Below are 23,466 nucleotides of genomic sequence, written 5' to 3' on the forward strand. Positions count from 1 at the left end.
AACTATTAATCTATTATGACTATTTGACATATTTTAAGCATTGAAATTAAGCATTGAACTTAGCAAGCAAACTCTAATACTGTGTTCAAAGAAGCTAAGTAAATTTACAATACATGAGCCAGTGAGTTGATGACTGGAGTGTTGGGCTTGGAGGTGGGAAACCCATGCTTGTCCAGTGAAATAAGCATAAAGTTAGTGTCTCACACCCTACCTTACTGCATAGCGTTCTTCCAAGCTGCTGCGTTGAGCTCCATGTAAAAAGGAAGGGACATATATGATGTAATATGGAGGTTTGCTTTTTTATGTCCTTAATTTTCAGGTTATATTCTCCCTGGACAATAGTCCATCTAGTGGGCTGTGACTGCCATCTAGCATCCACAGGCAGGGAATTCAGTAAAAAGTCTGAGGGAGCAGGCCACCTCACTTACATGACATCGGAGTGCATGTCCTGCCTCCTCATCCAGGTGGTTGCTTTTTCCCTGCTCTGCTAATTCTTGATCTCACTTCCTAATTTGTTTAATTACCCTAGTGTTTTTCTGTGCCGGCTGTGTTTGGCGAGTTCGTTTCCCCCCCTTTTTATTTGGTATGTATTTTTTTTTTTTGCCTTATGCTCCCCCACTCCCGTTCTTTGGGGAGAGAGTGTTCCTTTTCCTTTACTTTTTACTTTTTTCCCCTCCTCATTGTTACTGGGTTTTGTCTTTACTTAGGTCATTGCTTGAGTTTTCCCTCAGCTTTTTGGCCTTTTCTGTCTTTTTTAGTGTTTTCCATTTCTCCCTACCCCTGCTTTCAGCAGTGGCAGGCTATTTGCACTCAGCAGGTTTTTTACTTTGCTCTTCTCAGTAGTGCCTTTTCCATCTCAGTGGCTCCTTTTTCCTCAGAACGTTTGACTCTCATTCTGACCGTAAAACAAAACAAAACAAAACCTTTCCATCTCCATTTGCCTTTTTTCACCCTTTCTCACCCCACTTGGTTGGCAGCAAGAGTACTAGTTTGGGGCTGAATTAGAGCCCATTGCTTGGTGTTGTGCTTAGGAGCTTTCTAAAGTGCATTGCTTGCTGTCCTCCACACCCCAACCTTGTGTGTGTGTGTGTGGGGGGGTTGACTGAACACGATGGCTGCCTCTTCAGATAACTGCAACCAGATTGCTATTGTCATGGGCCACGCAGCCATGACAGGAGCTCTAGGCTTGGCTAATGATTACGCATCCTTTGTCTTCCCCTCAGTTAGCCCTGAAGATGGCTGCAGACAAGTCTATGGCTCCTAAGAAGACTCATAAAAAATCTAATCAATCAGCCTGCCCTCCACTGAAAAGGTATTGGCATCAGCATTGCCACTGTTGTTGAGTTCTGCCCCCTTTGGATCCAGAAGATGTAGAGGTGGCCTTGCCCCTAGACCAGCGATGAGGCTTGCCTGCAAAGCAACTCCAGACCCAGGACTGACAGAATGAAAATTGCCGCCTCTGCCCCAAACCTTGCTATTCTGAGAGGGCTGAAAAAGGGACTGATAGGGAGTCAACCTACAAAAGGACCTCCTGTCATCATACCAGAAGGTTGCTAACACCAGTTTTCACTTCTACTTTGGGTCTACCGGGACATCTTTGATAGACTGTTTACTGAAATGCTTAGACCCAGCATATGGAGCAGTAGAGAGATTCACACGTTCGGCTTTTCCAGCATCCCAGTGGCATAGCTCCCAGCTTTTTTTAATTGGCTGACATCCATCTGAAGACTGTTCTGTCCAGGCATGTCAGTGGTGACTTGAATATTACTGTGAATTGGTTCAGTTGACAGCAGGTGCCCATAAGAGAGTGGATGCTTCATCTGGGGGTGTTCACAAAGATTCACAAAGATCCAGATGTTTTGAACAACTATAGACCGGTGGCGAATGTCCCTTTTTTGGGCAAGGTTTTGGAGCGGGTGGTCGCCGGCCAGCTCCAGGCGCTCTTGGATGAAACCGATTATCTGGATCCGTTTCAATCCGGTTTTAGGTCTGGTTTTGGCACTGAAACAGCCTTGGTCGCCCTGTATGATGACCTTTGTCGGGAGAGGGACAGGGGGAGTGTGACTCTGTTGATTCTCCTTGATCTCTCAGCGGCGTTTGATACCATCGACCATGGTATCCTGGGGAGGCTCGCGGAGTTGGGAGTTGGGGGCACTGCTTGGCAGTGGCTCTGCTCCTACTTAGCGGATCGTCGCCAGAAGGTAGTGCTTGGGGAACATCGCTCGACACCCTGGACTCTCCATTGTGGAGTCCCTCAGGGGTCGGTTTTGTCCCCCATGCTCTTTAACATCTACATGCAGCCTCTGGGTGCGGTCATTAGGAGTTTTGGAGTGTGTTGCCATCAGTACGCTGATGACACGCAGCTCTACTTCTCCTTTTCACCTTCTTCAGGTGAGGCTGTTGATGTGCTGAACCGTTGCCTGACCGCGATAATGGACTGGATGAGAGCTAATAAACTGAAACTCAATCCAGACAAGACTGAGACACTGTTGGTGAGCTCTTTCCCTGCTCAGATGGTGGATGTTTATCCTGTTCTAGATGGGGTTACACTCCCCTTGAAGGAACAGGTTTGTAGTTTGGGGGTCCTTTTTGACCCTTCCTTGTCGCTCGAGGCTCAAGTGGCCTCGGTGGCACGGAATGCGTTTTACCACCTTCGCTTAGTCGCCCAACTACGCCCCTATCTGGACAGTGATGATCTCGCCTCTGTTGTCCACGCTCTGGTAACTTCTAGATTGGATTACTGTAATGCGCTCTACGTAGGGCTGCCCTTGAAGACTGTTCGGAAACTTCAGTTAGTGCAAAATGCGGCAGCTAGGCTGTTGACAAGGACCAATCGGTCTGCGCATATAACACCTGTCCTGGCTTGCTTGCACTGGCTACCCATTTGTTTCTGAGCTAGATTCAAGGTGCTGGTGTTGACCTATAAAGCCTTATATGGTGTAGGACCGCAATACCTTGTGGAACGCCTCTCCCGCTATGAACCTACCCGCTCAATTCGTTCAGTATCTAAGGCCCTCCTCCGGGTACCAACTCACCAGGATGCCCGGAGGACTGTTACTAGAACTAGGGCCTTTTCTGTGGTGGCCCCCGAATTATGGAACAGCTTACCGGAGGAAATACGCCTGGCGCCTACGGTTCTTTCTTTTAGGCGCCAGGTTAAGACGGGGCTGTACTCCCAGGCATTTTAATGTTCAATGTTTTATGTTTTATGTTTTAGTTTAATGTGTTCCTTTCTGTTACTGATTTTATTCTATATTGTATTTTAATCTCGTTTTGTACACCACCCAGAGAGCTATTAGCTATGGGCGGTCTAGAAATGAAATAAATAATAATAATAATAAATAATTCAGGTTTCATTTGGTTGAGTCTTGGTGGACCCGATTGCCTCTCCAGCCAATTGGCAGGCTCCTAATTTCTTCGCTCATTATCCATCAGCCCAGGTGGAGGTAGTGGCTGCCGTCTTGGTCTCCTGGCCTCTGGGACTTTTTTTTGTCTTTCAATATTTGGGAGAAACAATCCAAACCGCTCTTGATAAGCCTATTCTGAACATGCCCCCTTGCAGTTCTCCAAACTGCTCAGACTCTTGACAGTTGTTCCATGGACACTTCTGTCTCAACTCGATCTTCGATCCCAGGGTCCACTGTGGCATCTGGAGCCAACCTGACTTGACAGCCTGTTGCTTGAGTGGTATTATCTGAGGAAGTTTGGTCTGTACGCCACAGTAATTGACACCGTCTCAGCATCCTGCCGTCCCTCTAAGGTACATATCTACTGTTCCGTATCTTTCCACATGGAAGAGCTTTGTTTCTTCATTTTCCAGGAAGAAACTTTGTCCTTCCGAGGCTAAAATAGCTCATGTTCTTGGTATTCTTCAAGGTCGGCTCCGTACCCTATATCAACAGGTCTTTTCTCTCTTGTCAGTTCTTTCCCTTCATTCATCACAAGCTGTTGGTTCCCACCCTCTAGTCAAGTGTTTCCTGAAGGGGGTGTTGGCATCCTGTACTCCAGTGTTACATTTGGAATCCCTCTTGGAATCTTCACAAGGTGTTGACTGCCCTTTTGTGACCTCTTTTTGAGCCGCTTTGATGTGTTCCTCTTCAAATTCTTTAGTTTAAAGTTGTTTTCTTGATGACGATCAATTCCAGGTGCATTTCTGAGTAGAATGTTGGTTGCGAAACGCCTCTGAATTTTTCACAAGGATCAAGTAATCTTACGGATTCTTCATTTGTGCCCAATGAATCCATCTTTTCATTGTCAGCAGGAGTTGATTTTAGCTACCTTTTGCCCAAATCCTGTTAATTTTTGCGAGAAGACATGGCACTCTCAAGCATCTAGAGGATTCTACATTAATCACACAAAGGACTTCAGATTGACTGACCCTCTCTTCATATCTTTTCACCCCAGCTCCCTTTATACTTCCCTGTTCCATAGAACATTCAACTAGGTTGGCAGTGACCTGGGCCACCTTTTTGGTTGATGCTGTCTTGGAAATTCACAGGGCAGCAACTTGGGCCTCGCCCAGCATCTTTACTAACCATTATAAGATGGATACTTCGTCCATGGCTGCTTTCAACCGGTGGGTGCTACAGCATGTAGTGATTCAGTGATATGCAGCCTTTCTACTTTTGGCTGCTGTTACATCCCACTTAATGGGCTATCATCCAGGGAGAAGGGGACTTTGGTCCTTACCTGAAATAATTTTCTCCTGGATGATAGTCCATCAGGGCCCATCCTTCATGACTGGAGGTGGTTCAGCTGCGGTGTACAATGTAGTGGTATTGACTTCTTTGCATTTGTTACTGTTTGTTATGCTGGTTTGTTACTTCTTTAATGTTACCTGTTATTTTGTGCTGTAGTTAAGAAAAAAGGTAGTAAATCTGTGTTTTTTACTACTTGTCCTTCTCTTTCTAATGTCTGTATTTTGTTGGAGTGCATGGGTTTCTGTGTCTTCTAAACCTTTGGACTCATTGTGAAATAGACTGAACTATCACATGAGCACGGTGACCTACTCCCTTAGGATTTTTACTGAATGCTAGATGTAGATGCTAAATGGCAGTCATAGCTCACTTGATGGACTTCATCCAGGAGAAAATTCTTTCAGATAAGGATCAACGTCCTTTTCTGACTCTAAGTGCTGAAAATGCCCTCCCACAGGCCATTTCCAGGCCACAAAAGGGGTGAGGGGCATTTTCATCAATTTTTGGAGGGGCAGGATGCATGTAGAGCTTTACTTGAAAAACATCACCAGGCTTTCCCCTTTATTCTTTTTGTGTTTTAAAAAACTTTTTATTCTCATAGTAGTGGTATTCTTACATATTGCCTAGCAGCTGGGTCCTCTTCTCGATATTGAGAATATAGCGCTGTTCCAGGTGTGGTGTTTGAAAAAACTGATGGTTTCCCTCTTGGCCACTATATTTTCCCCCTACTGCAGTATAGATACCCAGAATTATAATGTGACATTGTGGTGCAAGGCTAGGAAAAGAGGATGGATGGATTGATTTTTACCACACCCTTCAGCCAAAAAGGCTTCCAGAGTGGCTTACATACAGTCAATTAATACAAGACAGTCCCTGCCTGCAGGCTTAAAATCTAAAAAAGACAACACACAAGGGGAAGGGGGCAGGGAGGGAAGAGGGGGAAAAGCAAACTCTTAAAGCTCAATGATAACCGTTCCCAAGATGTTTCTCTTGCTTGTCTGATCCCCTCAAGGCAAGATGTTTCTTCAGAAGCCACTGTGGTGGCAGTTGAGGGCAGGGAGGGCCCCCCATTGGGAGTTCAATGGTGGCAGCTCCCACATTGAAAGCCATGGGAAAGGGACATGCCACAGAAGTCACTACAAAGAAATGCTTGGAGGACCAATTAATTTCACATTTGCTAATTGGAGCTAGCAGAGGTTCTAAAAACTAAAGCTAGGGTGAGGAGCATGTGCCTAAGTTGCGCTTTTTCCTTTTGGTATTCAGTCCTTCACAGTTCAGGTTAGTTTGTCATTCTTTAACATTTGAAATGAAAACTTTAAGGTAAGGAATCAAAATAGTTTCCCCACATTTTGGATTTCGGATAGAAAATGTTAATGTTCTAAAATTTGAGCTTTTAATAAAAATGTAGAATGCATGGGCAGGGGGTGTTCAGCCTTAAAAAGTTGGAAAGGGGAAAAACATACTTAAAAAGCAATAAAGTTAATTGCAGATTAATCTTGTTTAAATTTAGATAAAGGCTAAATTAATACGTAACATTACTAAAAATGATAAAGTCATGTTTTGCAATACATATTATAATGTTCCAATATTGTGGTGGGATTGGGCTTCATAGCTGGTTAATTTTTAAAAAAAAGGTTTGCTACCAAAGACAGCTAGAATTGATGGACTGTTGGAAATAAATACCTCAGCAGAACTGTTAAGACTCCCAACCCCTTAATGAATAACCTGCTACTGAGTATAATTTGCTTCAGCCTTGTCTGTTTTTATTTTGCTTGTCTAATGCATATAGAAATAGAATAGAAATGTTGGAGTTTTTTTTTTAAATAGAGAGCACTCTATAGTAACTACTCTGATTTTTAAACCTCAACAGACTATCAAAGCTTTTCCTGTGTGAATTCTGTCTTAAATATATGAAAAGTAAAAATATTTTGCTAAGGCATGCAAAGAAGTGTGGTTGGTTTCATCCTCCAGCCAATGAAATTTACAGGAGGAAGGACCTTTCAGTGTTTGAGGTAGGCAACATTTCATTTGCCTTATTAAATATTTCAAACTGGTTGAAGAGCAAGAATGTAGTAAAGGTATATTGATTTTTTCCTGTTATGTGTTCCTCTAATACAGGGGTAGCCAGCATGGTGTCCTGTAGGCGTTATGGACTACAACTCCTCTCTGCCCCACCAAACACAGCCAATGGTCAGGAATTATGAGAGTTGTAATCCACGACGTCTGGAGGGCATCTTGTTGATTGCCTGTGATCAGCAGCGTTTCTGTGGATTTGTGCTAATGAAGATGGGAGACAACACATCCATCGCATTGACTATTCATATTGATTTTTAATTGTACTTTTAGTGCTTCTTTTATTTTTTACATTGTATTTTATAGTATTCCCACTTGAATTCTATGGAATTCAAATCATAATACAGTAAAAATGTATAAGAAAAGGAGCAATAAAAATACAATTAAAGTCATACAGCATCTAGAACAGTGCATTTCGATAGCTGCAATAGGCAGAATAATCATTCAGTGATCCACCAAGATCCTCAGCAATTTTCAAGTGGTCCATGGGGGAAAAGTTTTGGGAACCACTGTTCTAATGGTTTTTCCTACCATTTGGGATCTTACATGCTACATGCTAAATAGAAATTAGTCTTACAGGTATACCCTGCTTTTGAAATGAGTTTGGATACAAACATTTCCATAACATTTTCGAGTGTTCAGATTGCTTCATATGAATGATTTAGCTATAATCCTTGCAACAACCATGTAATGTGTCGGTATTATATTATCCCTCATATTGCAGATGAAGGGAGTGAGGCCGAGACAGTATTTTTCTAAGGCCACCTAGTGAGTTCATGGCAGAGATGAGATGTGAACTACAGACTTTCCAATTTGCAGCTTGTCCTCTTAGCCACTACTCAGTACCAGCTGCAAGTTCGTTTTCCATTTTCAAAAGAATAGTCTGTAAGTTTAAAGTCTCTTATTTGGTTCTTTGTGGCCTCAACCTTCCCAACCCATTGCACCTTTTACTTTAAGGCAATTTCTGATTTGTAGTCCCTTTCCTTGGTTGCAACAGTTGCTTCAAATTTTGGATTACATGTTTTTATTATCCCTTGAGATTTATGACCAGGTTCCGAAGAACCCATTGTGTGAACAGCAATAGTGTTTGCTGATTTCCCCCACCCTGGCTACATTGCATTTGGTCCCAGGAGATGCCCAGTTCCCAGGATTATTTTTTGGTGGGGAGACAGGGAGGAGCACTGAGAAGTGGAGAAGTCCTGTAGATTCTAGTATGATTCCCCCCCCCTGCTCCCCCCACAAATCCTGTTTCTCTAAGTAAATATATCAAATTCTGTAGTTTGTTTGAAGGAATTGTGTTAGGAACTTCAGAGCAGTCGTTTGTGTAAAAGGAAACACGAACTGCTATTATATAATCTGTTGCCGTATAGATCAGGCTGTATGGTAGGATACAATGACCTGTAGCCTCATTCATCCTGATCTCTCTGTGTTGTGTTGTGATCCCCCTTTTGCTTTATTTTGCTGTTCTTTCGTTAGGGTTGGGACAGCATAGGGTTGAGGCATAAGTGATAGAGAGTGTTGCTCCACCTCATGGCTTTTAACTTGTCCATCTTGTCCCTTGTGCTGTTCAGCACATATATAAGCCTGCTAGGACAGGTCATCTAGAGACTTGGGTACAATGTCATTAGTATGCTGATGAGACCCAGCTCTGACTTGTTTTCCAGCAGAGGCAGTAGATTTGAATTTATGTCTAGGGTCAGAGATGGGCTGGATGAGGGTAAACAAGCTAAAGCAGAAAAGATGGTTCTCCGTGTTGGGGCTTTGACTGAAGCAAAAATGAAAATATAACCTGCATTGGATGGGGTTACATTCTGCCTGAATATCCAGGCTTGCAGTTCAGGTGTGTTTAAGGAGAAGTTCAGCATCATCACTGTGCCTGGGGGTGTTTTGCCAGCTGTTTGCATTTCTGGAAAAGAACTACGAGGTCTATGCCTTGGGTCATATAAGGTCATAAAAGGTCTTCCTTTAAAAAGCATTCCAAAACTTTAGTTGGTATAGGATGCTGGTCTCTGGTTATGTACTGATGTTAGCTGCTTGGAACATACTACAATAATTTTGCTACAACTACATAGGGTCCCAATTCATTTCCCAGCCCATTTCAAAATGTTGCTGCTGACTTCTGTAGCCCTCAGTATTCTGCGTTCTTGACTATGGACCACTATCTTCCACGTTAACCTCCCTGCACATCTTCTCATTGATTGATTGCATTTATATACCACCCCATTGCCGAAGCTCTCTGGGCTGTTTACAACAGGGGGGTTTCTTCAGAGACCCTTTTCCATGTGCCCAAATAACAGTGGGTGTCCAAGTGGAGTAAAATCATTTTTATTTGGGGCACTGGAAGTGCAACTCATTTCCTCCCTGTTGCCTACAATTCAAGGTTTCCTTTGCCAAAGTTTGTGTTCCTTTTTGTTCTTCTCATTTGGACAAGGCTTCCATTTTCTGTAAGAACATAAGAACATAAGAAGAGCCTGCTGGATCAGGCCAGTGGCCCATCTAGTCCAGCATCCTGTTCTCACAGTGGCCTACCAGGTGCCTGGGGGAAGCCCGCAAGCAGGACCCGAGTGCAAGAACACTCTCCCCTCCTGAGGCTTCCGGCAACTGGTTTTCAGAAGCATGCTGCCTCTGACTAGGGTGGCAGAGCACAGCCATCATGGCTAGTAGCCATTGATAGCCCTGTCCTCCATGAATTTGTCTAATCTTCTTTTAAAGCTGTCCAAGCTGGTGGCCATTACTGCATCTTGTGGGAGCAAATTCCATAGTTGAACTATGCGCTGAGTAAAGAAGTACTTCCTTTTGTCTGTCCTGAATCTTCCAACATTCAGCTTCTTTGAATGTCCACGAGTTCTAGTATTATGAGAGAGGGAGAAGAACTTTTCTCTATCCACTTTCTCAATGCCATGCATAATTTTATACACTTCTATCATGTCTCCTCTGACCCGCCTTTTCTCTAAACTAAAAAGCCCCAAATGCTGCAACCTTTCCTCGTAAGGGAGTCGCTCCATCCCCTTGATCATTCTGGTTGCCCTCTTCTGAACCTTTTCCAACTCTATAATATCCTTTCTGAGATGAGGCGACCAGAACTGTACACAGTATTCCAAATGCGGCCGCACCATAGATTTATACAATGGCATTATGATATCGGCTGTTTTATTTTCAATACCTTTCCTAATTATTGCTAGCATGGAATTTGCCTTTTTCACAGCTGCCGCACACTGGGTCGACATTTTCATCGTGCTGTCCACCACAACCCCGAGGTCTCTCTCCTGGTCGGTCACCGCCAGTTCAGACCCCATGAGCGTATATGTGAAATTCAGATTTTTTGCTCCAATATGCATAATTTTACACTTGTTTATATTGAATTGCATTTGCCATTTTTCCGCCCATTCACTCAGTTTGGAGAGATCTTTTTGGAGCTCTTCGCAATCCCTTTTTGTTTTAACAACCCTGAACAATTTAGTGTCGTCAGCAAACTTGGCCACTTCACTGCTCACTCCTAATTCTAGGTCATTAATGAACAAGTTGAAAAGTACAGGTGCCAATACCGATCCTTGAGGGACTCCACTTTCTACAGCCCTCCATTGGGAGAACTGTCCGTTGATTCCTACTCTCTGCTTTCTGCTTCTTAACCAATTCCTTATCCACAAGAGGACCTCTCCTCTTATTCCATGACTGCTAAGCTTCCTCAGAAGCCTTTTGTGAGGTACCTTGTCAAACGCTTTTTGAAAGTCTAAGTACACTATGTCCACTGGATCACCTCTATCTATAAGCTTGTTGACACTCTCAAAGAATTCTAATAGGTTACTGAGACAGGACTTTCCCTTGCAGAAGCCATGCTGGCTCTGCTTCAGCAAGGCTTGTTCTTCTATGTGCTTAGTTAATCTAGCTTTAATAATACTTTCTACCAGTTTTCCAGGGACAGAAGTTAAGCTAACTGGCCTTTAATTTCCGGGATCCCCTCTGGATCCCTTTTTGAAGATTGGCGTTACATTTGCCACTTTCCAGTCCTCAGGCACGGAGGAGGACCCGAGGGACAAGTTACATATTTTAGTTAGCAGATCAGCAATTTCACCTTTGAGTTCTTTGAGAACTCTCGGGTGGATGCCATCCGGGCCCGGTGATTTGTCAGTTTTTATATTCTCCATTAAGCTTAGAACTTCCTCTCTCGTTACCACTATTTGTCTTAGTTCCTCAGAATCCCTTCCTGCAAATGTTAGTTCAGGTTCAGGGATCTGCCCTATATCTTCCACTGTGAAGACAGATGCAAAGAATTCATTTAGCTTCTCTGCAATCTCCTTATCATTCTTTAGTACACCTTTGACTCCCTTATCATCCAAGGGTCCAATTGTCTCCCTAGATGGTCTCCTGCTTTGAATGTATTTTTTTGTACAGTAGGGCCCCACTCATATGGTGGGCTACGTTCCAGACCCCCGCCTAAAAGCAGAACTCATTCAATAGAATGGTGCCTGACGCCCAAAAAACGCCGTAAAACCAGAACAAGCACCATATGAGTGGGGCCTTACTCTAACTGAAAGCCGCCATGTTAGCGGAATGCCGAAAAGCAGGGCCCTACTGTATTTCAATTTCCTTTTTACGTTTCCCCTCATTTTTTGGAAGTTTCCTCTTTTGAAACAAACTGTGACTGTGTTGGACCTCCTATATGTATGGTGAATTTGATAGCAATGTGATGATTGTTCTCAATTGGCTCAGTAACACTTAACAGCTCACACCAGGTCCTGGGTGCACTTAAGATGAGGTTCAGAAGTCATTTCCCCTCTCATCTATTCCATGACTAACTTTTTCTAGGGCACAGTCATTTAGTGTAGAGATGGAGAATCTGTGAGCCTCAGATGCTTTTGGATTACAGCTCCCATCATCTCTGACAATTGGCTTTGCTGGATGGGGATGGTGGGAGTTCGGAGCCCAACAGCAGCTGGAGGGCCACACACACCCCACTCTAATTTAAGGTATCTAGAAATTTGAGCTCTTTTCTTGATGGAATTGCTGCTTTTATTTTGCTGTTGACTATTTTGTAGTTTTTTTATTAGATTTTAATGGTTAGCAGCCTTGTGGCTTTGTGGAAATGTGGGATACAAATCGATTGATTGATGGATGGATGAGAGCAAGTAAGAAAAAACTGAGAGAGAAAAACAATAGATCAAATCAAAAGCATGCCTAAAAGAGAGAAGTATAGAGAAAGGTAGAGTTAATCTGGAAGTGTCACTATTTTGAACTGAGCTAGGAAACATTCTTTTTCATTGCAGTTTCTGTATCTAACAACTGTTATATATAATGCCAAACTAGCTTCCTATTTGCACACATAATAATGGAGTAATGGTATTCACTTTATCCTCCTCCTAGTATAACACCTTCAATAATCAACAGTTTAACAGAGTTTTAATTGTGTTCTCAAATTTGTAGGTCGTATTTCTATCATTAAGGGAAATAATTGTGTTATATGTAGCAGATCAAAATGATCTTGTTCAACTGTAGATTTTTCTGAAGATGTTTGCATATTTGAAAAAAAATGGGATAATATATGGGATAATATTTAACATAATATTGAGACCGTGGGATTTTGAGTAAAATCTGGAGGAGGGTGTGCTGTGGTCACTTTAAATATGATGTGATCCACTTCTGTGCTGAAATATTGATATGGAAAATTTTCTCCTTCTTAGGTTGATGGGAATGTGAGCAAAATTTATTGCCAAAATCTTTGCTTGTTAGCAAAGCTCTTTCTGGACCACAAAACGTTATATTATGATGTTGAACCATTCCTTTTCTATGTTCTCACAAAGAATGATGAGAAAGGATGCCACTTAGTTGGATACTTCTCTAAGGTAAAAGTTTGATCTTATTATAAAAATACCTTCTTTTTGTGCCAGAACATTGAAACTGCTGTTTTAGTATGTGTAATATCAACTGGAAATGAACACTGTTTTCTGATTATAAACAAGTACAATACCTGTATCAGTTTACACAACATTCTGAATACAAGTTTTTGTTTCTGAGTCAAAAGTACTATGTCCTGGTTAATTGCACTGCCTGGTCAACAGATGCTTTTCACACAAACCAGAGTTGCAGGTTGATGATATCACTGAGCACAGCCCCTTTGGAATGAGAAAGATGGTGGATAGCCTGAATGTACCTGGAGCTTTAGTGGGTACCACACCCAACAGAGAGGGTGGCAGTGCGGGTATCTTAAATCCCATTGGCTCTACTTTTCAAATGTTCTGGCTACCATTTCTTTTGAGTCCTGATCCTCTCATAATGAATCTGGTAGTTTTGGGTGAACTCCTCCAAATGATTTATCTTGGCCAGGATACCCAACAGTGGCCCCATTTGCACATAATAATGAGCCATAGCCTAAAATAAATCATGGCTTGCTGCAGGTGAGTAGTCTGCTGCTGTACGCTTCTCAGTTGCACCCATCTATCTTTTTACTGTGCCATGCTGGCATGAAGCAGAGCAAGTGCTGGCTCAGCATTATGTTTAAACCAGTTCCTGTGGTTTGTTTCCCCCCAAACAAACCAGGAACAAATCATGAGTGCTGGTCCACACATAATGCTAAGCCAGTTCTCAGCTTTATTTCCTCCTGGCACAGTACAGGGAGGAGAGGTATGGGGCATTATTGAGCAGTCCATAGCAGCATGCTGCTCACTCACAGTAAGCCATAGTTTGTGGCTTACCGTTACATGGAAACCAGATCAGTGCTTGGCATCTGATTTTGTTAAATTTTAACTCAACATTGTTTTCCTTCTTTCAGTGTAATATGATGTGATAATTTTATTGTAAATGCATATTCTCATACTTTATCTAACCAGTCCTTCATGGAGGGTGCTGCTTGCCTTTTCCAGTTTTTTGCACAGTGCATTCTTACAATAGTAGCCGTGTACGTAACTGGTTCCTCATGTGATTCGCTAACAAACCCATCCATATAATTGTCCTGCCCTAGGCTGCTGAAGCCAAACTCGAACGTGAAGGTGTGCTTTTCTTTAATAGGGTTAATAGAAAATTTCAGTTCAGAATGCTTCATAGATCAGCTTACAGGTTACACAGATTACTGCAACTCAGCATAACTAGGCACAACTATACAGAGCTAAGACGTTGTCAAAGAAATTAGAAAGGCCACCTTACCACCCTTAAGTAAGTATGGCCGGGTTCATCTACTTGCGTACATGAGCACTCCTTCTGCATGGGACAGTGGGAAGTCTTTGAGGCTGCCAGCGCGGTTGCCTCCAGGTCTGAGGCAAGGTTGGCGGAGATATGTCTGTGAGGTTCTCCTTGGGAGGAGGGGTGCATGGCGGTGGAGTGGACAGGGGAGGTGAAAGGTCCATCTCTTGATCCAGCAATGTCTTGTCAGCTGTAACTGGAGCTGTGGGGGTGGAGCTGCCAGTTCAGTGGAGCTGTGGCCTTTGACCCCCAAATCCCAGTATGTCTCCTCTTCTTTATCATCACTCCACAGACTTTCCACAGGACTCGTGACAATAATTTAATAAGTAAACAAGAGGATCTAGACTCATTATGAGCCCTAGTATCTCTCTCTGGTTTTATTGATTCTGCAATAATTTTTCACTTTAGGACATTCCCATCAGATGCGATCCTGCTTTTGCTGTGTCATTTCCATTTTTAAAAAAATAGTTCTTACTTTTTTTGTTACTTCAACACGGGTAATATACCATCTCATCATGCCCTTTGTAGCAGCTCTCTGTCAAATTTAATGAAACTTTATTATCAATTCCAGAGACTTTCCCATGAGATTTTCCACCCTATGCTATGTGCCCACATTATCATATATTCTTTAGCTTGCTTCATTTCATTTTCATACATTAATAATAGTTTATAGAGTTTTTACAATCAGTGCTGTTTCACTATTTTCACTATTTTGAATTCTATCATATCCTGTATCTAGTAGTTCATTCTAAGGCAGTGTTTCTCAAGTAGTGGGATGGGAGGCACCAGTGGACTGTGGGCCACTGTCAGGTGGTCCTCAGTACTACAGCTTGCCTTGTGCCTGCCCTGACCCCTAGCTGTGCCATAATCTTTTAATTGGACCACTAAAGATTTGTCCTTTCACATGCTGAGTAAAGCTGGCCAGGAGACAAAAGTTAATTTTTTTAAAGATAATAATAATAGGAATAGAAAGGAAGGGGATAATATAAAATGAAGAAGTGAATGTAAAAGGACCAGGGAGGAGGGATGAAAGAGGAGGAGAATATGTACAAGTTGAGTGTGAAAGGAGAAGATACTATAGGAGATAGTAAAACACTTTGAGAGGCTGCTGAAGAAGGGGAAAATATAAAAGAAAAAGCCTTCTCCACATACAGTATGTGTAAAATTTGGAAACGGGTGAATCAGTACCACCAGAGCAAATGTCTTATACTTAGCATAAGGAAAACTGAACTATGGAACTCCTTGCCATAAGGAAAACACTGTGGCAACAAATTCAGCAATTTCCAAAGATGGATCAGATATCAATAGAAAGCAGTGTCAGTAATTGCTAGCTGATTATGCCAAACTCTGCTTCCATCTGCCATCATGTGACTAGGTCTGCCCTTGTACTACCATGTTATAACTGGAGAGCCTTGATAATGTTCAGCTTTCTCAAGTGGACCCTGAGGGGTAGAAAGTCAGAGAATCCCTGTTCAAAGATACGCTCTTAAATGCTCTGATTTGGAAATACTCAAACCAAAGAGGAGTTACGTTGTTTATTTTTATTTTATTTTTTATATCTACGAACAATAAGATGCTATATAGGTCTGAGAAACCTTTAAAAATATTATTTTCCTTTCAGATTTTAAATGTTAGGTTCACACCAACCAATCTCTTAATACAATTTTCATGTTAGTATAATTATAGCCTTCCCCTATGATAACCCTGGAATAGCCATGCTGTTTCTTGGCAGACTTGCAATGCCCTAAAAAGAGAGAAAATGGCTTAGAAAGGCTAAAATACAGGCCATTCCGAGGTGGAATTGCCTATCCTAGGAAAGGGCAGCTTGGGGTTATAATCTGTCACAGGCTGTACAATTTCAAAATACTTTGAGGTGCCTATCAGTTAAGTTGATGCTGTAATGAACTGCTCCCAGTTCAGTCCCAGGACTCAATTCCTAAACCCAGGGCAATTGATCCTGGCAAGGCACAAACCCGTGCCTCCCCTTAGTAGGGCTGAGTAAACCAATAACAACCCTGTAAGGTTGGTAGACTGCCACCACCCCTTAATCTGGTCATCCACTCTGGGCCAAGGGGAAACCCAAAGTGCCAGCAATAGTTTTGCCAAGGATTCCAACAGACAAGAGCCAGACTACACTCCTTGTCTTGGAGTCTTAGGCAAAATATCCAGATATACAGTAGTCCATGGTTAATTGGCCAAGGTACTGGATTCAGAGCCAAACCCCCTCCTGCAATGAACACACACTGGTAAATAAGAAGCAGCTTTATTAAATAAGATATAAGTACACAATACAGCAGCAAGATGGTTCCTTAAAACCCACTCCCCTGAGAGCTAGGTAAAATACAGAGAGTTAGTCACAAAACCAAATAACAAAGCTGTCTAGCCTAGTCTATACTTACAAAGAGGTAAACAGCAAAATAGCTTCATGGTTCCACATCTCCCCAGAGATGTATAGCCTGGATAGCGGATGGAAGATGGAACCCCACCTAGGTAGCATCAGCAACCACAGGGTATAGTGGGGAACAAAGACCTAAGGTCTGGATCCTATTGTTATGGGGAAAATGCCTAGCAACAGCCAGGAATTAATTAGCCAATCAGGGGGCTTTCAGATGATGAAATATTTCTAGAATTTTTGCACCCAATGGTCATGTACTCCCCAACATTCCCAGACCAGGCGGCCTTGAATACCAGTCTCCACTGATAAGCAGGTGTTCTTGCTTGGGCCTAATTAACTAGCTTCAGCTGTGAAAATTGGAAACTCGTGCTTCTTTTTTTTTTTTTTTTTTTCAATAATTTTTATTCAAATTTTCATAAAACATACAAGACAAAATCATAAAACATTCAAAGACAAAAAACAAAATCAAAAATAGTTAAACAAAAAGAAAAAAAGAAAAAAAAAAACAAAAATAAAAAATAAAAAGTAAAATATTGACTTCCCATTTGTCAAAGATCAAATCAGTTATAAGTCTATAATATATAGCAATCCTGTCTCTTAAGTCAAATTATAAAATCACTTTCCTCCAGTAGTTATCTTACTTAATCATCAAATCTCATAAACATTACTTTATTCTTTCCACAAAAAGTCAAAGAGAGATTTCAATTCTTTAAGAAATATATCTATCAATTTTTTTTTCCAGATAAGCATATCGATTAATCCATCTCATTACTAATTATGATAATCTTATTGTCATAACCATAGTCAAAATAAACATTTCAATTAATCCATCACATCAGAATCTGTTAGGTTCAGTAATTTCAGTAGCCATTGTTCTATTATCTCTATTAGTTCCATTTTCCATCTTCCATCTTCAGTAGTCTTGTTAAGTCCAGTAATTTCAATATCCAATCTTCCATTATCAGTATTCCATAATAATCTTGCTGTCAAAGCCATAGTCATATAGTAAGAGTCTGATGGGAATTACCTCTATCCCAAATATTTTCTTGCCATCCATTCTGAATAGGTTGCTGAAATACTGCTGTAAAATCATATCTCTGTTCTTTTTTTCAAAATACACTGGGTCATCTCTTAAAAGTTTTTCCATTGTCACATGGCTGCAGTTAATTCCATAGATTTTCTCTATATTGGGCTCCATCACATCATTCCAGTCCAGAAGATAATCCATGCCATTGATAACTTTATCTCTAGAATCTTCATTAATTTCTTCAGAGATAACATTGAGTTCCAAACAATAGATTTTATTTCTAAAGTCCATAGACTCCAAATCTTGTTCCTGTTCCACGTTTGTTCCAATCTCCGGGATCTCCTCTCTCACAGGGACCCCTATTCCAGTCTCCAGGGTCTCCTCTCTCACAGGGACCCCTGTTCCAGTCTCCGGGGTCTCCTCTCTCACAGGGACCCCTTCCAGGGTCACCTCTCTCACAGGGACCCTTATATCTTTAATCTCCTGCTTCATTTTACTCAATTCAATTTTCGTTATCTCAATCTCATCCATTATTTTCTGAAACATAGTTATTTCCAGATTCTCAGCCACTTTCTTAATTGCCATTTTAAAAGAAAAATATAGGAAAACCACTTCTTATTTCAGCAACAATTGGGTTAATACTCCAAACTTGGTGACATCACAGTATAAACAGAGCAGACAGCCTTATCTCTCCAATAGTTAAGTAAACAAAATGCAGTTCCCAGGATCGAAACAATTAATGGCAATCGTCAAGAAACAGATTCGTCAAAATAAAATAGACCAAAAAGAGAGTAGTCTCAAAACAGTATAATATTTTTCAAAATAAAAATCTGGAATAGAAATCCCTCTTCTGTGTGTATCTTTAGAATGCAAATCCAGGACAGCTTTTTGCAACAAAAACAGAGATAAGCTATTAATTAGTGCGTAGCAGAGAGAAGTTACGGCTCCCCAGTGAGATGTCAAAAACCGATCAATCTGGCAAATCTCTTTTAAACAGCAACAATTTAAGTCAAGTAAAAGAAAAATATAGAAAGAAGGGTGCTTGCCTGTTAATGCGTTCTCTCTTAGAAGATAAGATGAACGTTCGCTTTAACAGATAGAGCTTGCTGTTGAAAATCCGTCCCACCTTCGTCGGCTGGACCTCGTCCCATAAATTAATGAGATCTGGTCGTCCCAACAAAAATAGGCTTTGAGGTTAATCTCTTCGTTTCTCCCTACCCGGGAGAAGTTTAATCAGTCAAAAAAAAAGAAAAAACTGACTGATATATCTGAATAAGCTTCTTTTGAGGCAGGAGCCCGTCTCAAAAGCAGGCACAGGCTAAGTCACCCTTCCCGGAAGTCGGAAACTCGTGCTTCTCAGAGGCCCCATCTCTTTTTTTTTTTCCAATAATTTTTATTCAGATTTTCATAAAACATACAAGACGAAATCATAAAACATTCAAAGACAAAAAACAAAATCAAAAATAGTTAAACAAAAAAAAAAAAAAAAGAAAAAAAAAAAAAAAAATAAAAAATAAAGAGTAAAATATTGACTTCCCATTTGTCAAAGATCAAATCAGTTATAAGTCTATAATATATAACAATCCTGTCTCTTAAGTCATATTATAAAATCACTTTCCTCCAGTAGTTATCTTACTTAATCATCAAATCTCATAAACATTACTTTATTCTTTCCACAAAAAGTCAAAGAGAGGTTTCAATTCTTTAAGAAATATATCTATCAATTTTTTTTCCAGATAAGCATATCGATTAATCCATCTCATTACTAATTATGATAATCTTATTGTCATAACCATAGTCAAAATAAACATTTCAATTAATCCATCACATCAGAATCTGTTAGGTTCAGTAATTTCAGTAGCCATTGTTCTATTATCCCTATTAGTTCCATTTTCCATCTTCCATCTTCAGTAGTCTTGTTAAGTCCAGTAATTTCAGTATCCAATCTTCCATTATCAGTATTCCATAATAATCTTGCTGTCAAAGCCATAGTCATATAGTAAGAGTCTGATGGGAATTACCTCTATCCCAAATATTTTCTTGCCATCCATTCTGAATAGGTTGCTGAAATACTGCTGTAAAATCATATCTCTGTTCTTTTTTTCAAAATACACTGGGTCATCTCTTGAAAGTTTTTCCATTGTCACATGGCTGCAGTTAATTCCATAGATTTTCTCTATATTGGGCTCCATCACATCATTCCAGTCCAGAAGATTATCCATGCCATTGATAACTTTATCTCTAGAATCTTCATTAATTTCTTCAGAGATAACATTGAGTTCCAAACAATAGATTTTATTTCTAAAGTCCATAGACTCCAAATCTTGTTCCTGTTCCACGTTTGTTCCAATCTCCGGGATCTCCTCTCTCACAGGGACCCCTGTTCCAGTCTCCAGGGTCTCCTCTCTCACAGGGACCCCTGTTCCAGTCTCCAGGGTCTCCTCTCTCACAAGGACCCCTATGTCTTTAATCTCCTGTGTCTCCAAACAATAGATTTTGTTTCTAAAGTCCATAGACTCCAAATCTTTTTCCTGTTCCACGTTTGTTCCAATCTCCGGGGTCTCCTCTCTCACAGGGACCCCTTCCAGGGTCACCTCTCTCACAGGGACCCCTATATCTTTAATCTCCTGCTTCATTTTACTCAGAGGCCCCATCTCAGACAAGATGTCTTCTGTGACGCCCTTCCTTGGCTCTCCCTGTCAGGTTCCTACCTGCTCGTGGCTACTGCCTGTCACTAGGCACCACCAGAGACTCCACCAGTCCGGACTGTCCTTTTTTATGGTTTCTCTCTCCGCTCTAGCACAGACCTCACCAGATCCCCCTGCTAGGCAGCACCACCAGTCACGTCCTATAACCAGTATTCCCAGAGACTCTGCCTGAGTCTCTCTATCAGGTTACCTCTGTGACTGTGTGCTTAAGCTGTCCCCAATCCCTTTGATCTTTATATAAAAAGCATACAACTCTGGGTTGCTCTGGATACTTGTGGTGTTATATTCTTCCCTTCACCGCTGCCACCAATTGTTACAGTTTCCCTTCAGCCTTGGTAAGCACCTTGCCCTCCCTTCTGGTCTGTATATTCCCCAGCCAAGGATCAGGCCTCCGGTAAACCAAAATAGTGTTTATTAAATATTAGAAATAACAATATTACTTTATAAAGGCACATAAGCATATGGTTTCATCTATTCCTGTGGTACTTGTCTTAGTATTAATCCAAACTCCACACTTTCCTCACATCCACCAACTCTCCACACAATCTCCTCTCAAAAACCCCACCAAACACCTCTCAAACAACCCACCAACGTCCACCCAGATTCAACTGTCATCCTTCCATTTATACTCTCAGCCATCCAAACACTCAGCCAATCATCCAGCATTCTACTGCTCATTTACTCCCCCCTCCTCTTTCATTCCACTTACCATGTATCTTCTATACAAACAGCACTTACCATATATACATTAATACAGGAACATCACATTTCCCCCCCCCTTAAAAATAGACGTATTATTCCTGCTCTAGGATTCATACGCCGCGTTAACAATAAAACCAAGTCTTTATGGGGAAAATGTCTTTCTTTGTTCCTACGTCTGCGTCATGTCACTGCAGTCCCAGCCACCTGCCTTGACAGTCCATCGGCCAATACATTGTCCTTGCCTTTTATGAACTGGAAGTCCACTTGATAGTCTTGTAGGGCCCAGGACCACCTCTGCAGCATAGTGTTATGGTTTTTCATAGTCTGTAACCATAACAAGGCCCAATGATCCGTCGTCACCGTAAATCTTCGTCCCCACACGTATGGGCACAACTTGTTCAGTCCTCACATGACCGCTAGGCACTCCTTTTGGACCGACAAATAGTTTTTCTCCCTCGACGTCAGCTTGCGACTCAGATACGCCACTGGATGTCTGGTGCCTTCTCTCTCCTGCAGCAAGACGACTCCCAGCGCGAGGTCCGACGCATCTGTAGCCACGATGAATGGTTGCTCATAGTCTGGTGCTATTAATATGGGTCCTTGGCACAAGGCTTGCTTCAGTAGATCAAAAGCCTTCTGACATTCATCCGTCCATACCACACGCTCAGAACACTTTTTCTTTGTCAACTCATGCAAGGGGGTTGCTATTTCCCCAAAATCTTTCACAAACTTTCTATAAAAACCAGCCACACCTAGAAATGCCCTAACTTGTTTTTTAGTTAAGGGGATAGGCCACGCTTGTATTGCCTCCACCTTGCTCCATAAGGGGGTGATTTTCCCACTCCCCACCTTATGTCCTAAATAGATTACTTCCTTCAGCCCAAACTGGCATTTCTTAGCTTTTATTGTGAGGCCTGCTTTTCTTAATGCCTCTAATACTGTTGTCAGGTGTTGGACATGCTCAGGCACCGACTTGCTAAAAATGGCCACGTCATCGATATAGGCCACTGCAAAATCTGACATGCCTCGCAACACAGTATTAATTAGCCTCTGAAACGAACTTGGTGAGTTCCTTAGTCCCATGGGTAAGGTCACAAACTCATGTAACCCATCTGGTGTACTGAAGGTAGTTTTGGCTCTGGATTGCTCGTCTAGTTCCATTTGCCAAAATCCCTTACAGAGATCTATTGTAGAGATAATGGTTGCTGCCCCCAATAACTCTAACATTGCGTCTACCCTAGGCATAGGATACGCATCTGGGACAGTAATTTTATTAATTAGCCGATAATCAATGCAAAATCTTGTCGTTCCATCTTTTTTCGGAACCAGGACAATACTTGAGGCCCAGGGACTGATGGATTCCCTGATCACTCCTAGTTCCAGCATATCTTCAACCTCCTTTTTGATTTCACTCAAAACTTTCCCATTCACACGGTACGGAACGGATCTGATAGGGGCATGATCTCCAGTATCAATGGAATGTTTGGCTATACTGGTTCGGCCAGGTTTATTGCTAAAGAGATTCCCATAGTTTTTCAAAACTCTCAGAATCTCTTCTTTTACTTCCTCCTTCACCTCCTCTGACCATTCCAATTGATCTACCCCTCCTTTGTCTTTGCTTTCCTGTACCAAATCTGGAAGTTCAGGCCCACTTCCCTCAGGGAATAAGGTAACTTGCAACACCTTTGCATCCCTGGTATGGTAAGGCTTTAACATATTTACATGAACCACTTTGTTTTTGTTTAATTGGTCTGTGGTAATTACATACGTCACTGTATCAAGCTTTTCTCTTATGATATATGGTCCCTCCCAGTTAGCCTGTAATTTATCATGTTTCCTGGATATGAATGCCATAACCATATATCCCACATCATACACACGTTCCCTGGCTGTTCTGTCATACCAGTAACTTTGCTTCTCCTGTGCTTGACTCAAATTCTTTTGCACAACTTCCATCATTGATGTTAATTTGCTGCGGAAGTCTAATACAAAATCAACTACAGATGTTTTGTCCTCTCCCAGGGTTCCTTCCCATGAATTTTTTAACAGTTCCAAAGGTCCCCTCACTTTTCTAGTGAACATCAGTTCAAAGGGTGAGAAGCCTGTTGACTCCTGAGGGACTTCTCTGTACGCGAATAAGAAACACCCCAAACGTTCATCCCAGTCTTGTGGGTGATCTTGAACATAACTTCTTATCATGCCCTTCAGAACCCATTTAATCTCTCAGTCAATCCATTAGTGGCTGGATGGTAAGTGGTGGTCTTTAGATGTTTTAGACCACAACACTTCCACATACATTGCATCACTTCTCCCATGAATACACTGCCTTGATCCGTCAGCACTTCATGAGGGAAACCCAGCCTCATAAAGATTTTTAACAAAGCCTCTGCCACTACAGGGGCTTCTACGGATCTTAATGCTTCCGCGTCTGGGTACCTGGTGGCAAAATCCACCACCACCACTAGATATTTCTTGCCATGCCTTGTGGGTTTGGAAAAAGGGCCCACCAAATCTACTCCCACTCTATAAAAGGGTTGTCCAATTATAGGAAGGGGCTTTAAGGGTGCCTTAGTCTTTACTCCACTTTTCCCCACCTTTTGGCATATACCACAAGATAGACAATGTTGTTTTACATCTTTGGAGATATTTGGCCAATAATAGTGTGCAGCCAATCTCCTCTTGGTCTTTTTT

At 41.7% G+C, this 23,466-nt stretch overlaps 1 protein-coding gene across 10 annotated transcripts in view; it reads left to right on the plus strand.

The window, feature by feature from the left end:
• KAT6B (lysine acetyltransferase 6B) overlaps nt 1-23,466 on the plus strand; it is a 214,908-nt gene that overhangs the window by 139,451 nt on the left and 51,991 nt on the right. For 9 of the 10 annotated variants that reach the window (XM_061634850.1, XM_061634852.1, XM_061634851.1 and 6 more), the window contains 2 exons: nt 6,568-6,709; nt 12,449-12,610. In XM_061634850.1, coding sequence (XP_061490834.1) covers nt 6,568-6,709; nt 12,449-12,610 — 304 coding nt within the window. The remainder of the gene's footprint in view (nt 1-6,567; nt 6,710-12,448; nt 12,611-23,466) is intronic. The other variant, XM_061634853.1, reaches the window with a different exon arrangement.

The sequence above is a fragment of the Rhineura floridana genome, chromosome 7, assembly GCF_030035675.1.
Source record: "Rhineura floridana isolate rRhiFlo1 chromosome 7, rRhiFlo1.hap2, whole genome shotgun sequence".
NCBI lineage: Eukaryota > Metazoa > Chordata > Lepidosauria > Squamata > Rhineuridae > Rhineura > Rhineura floridana.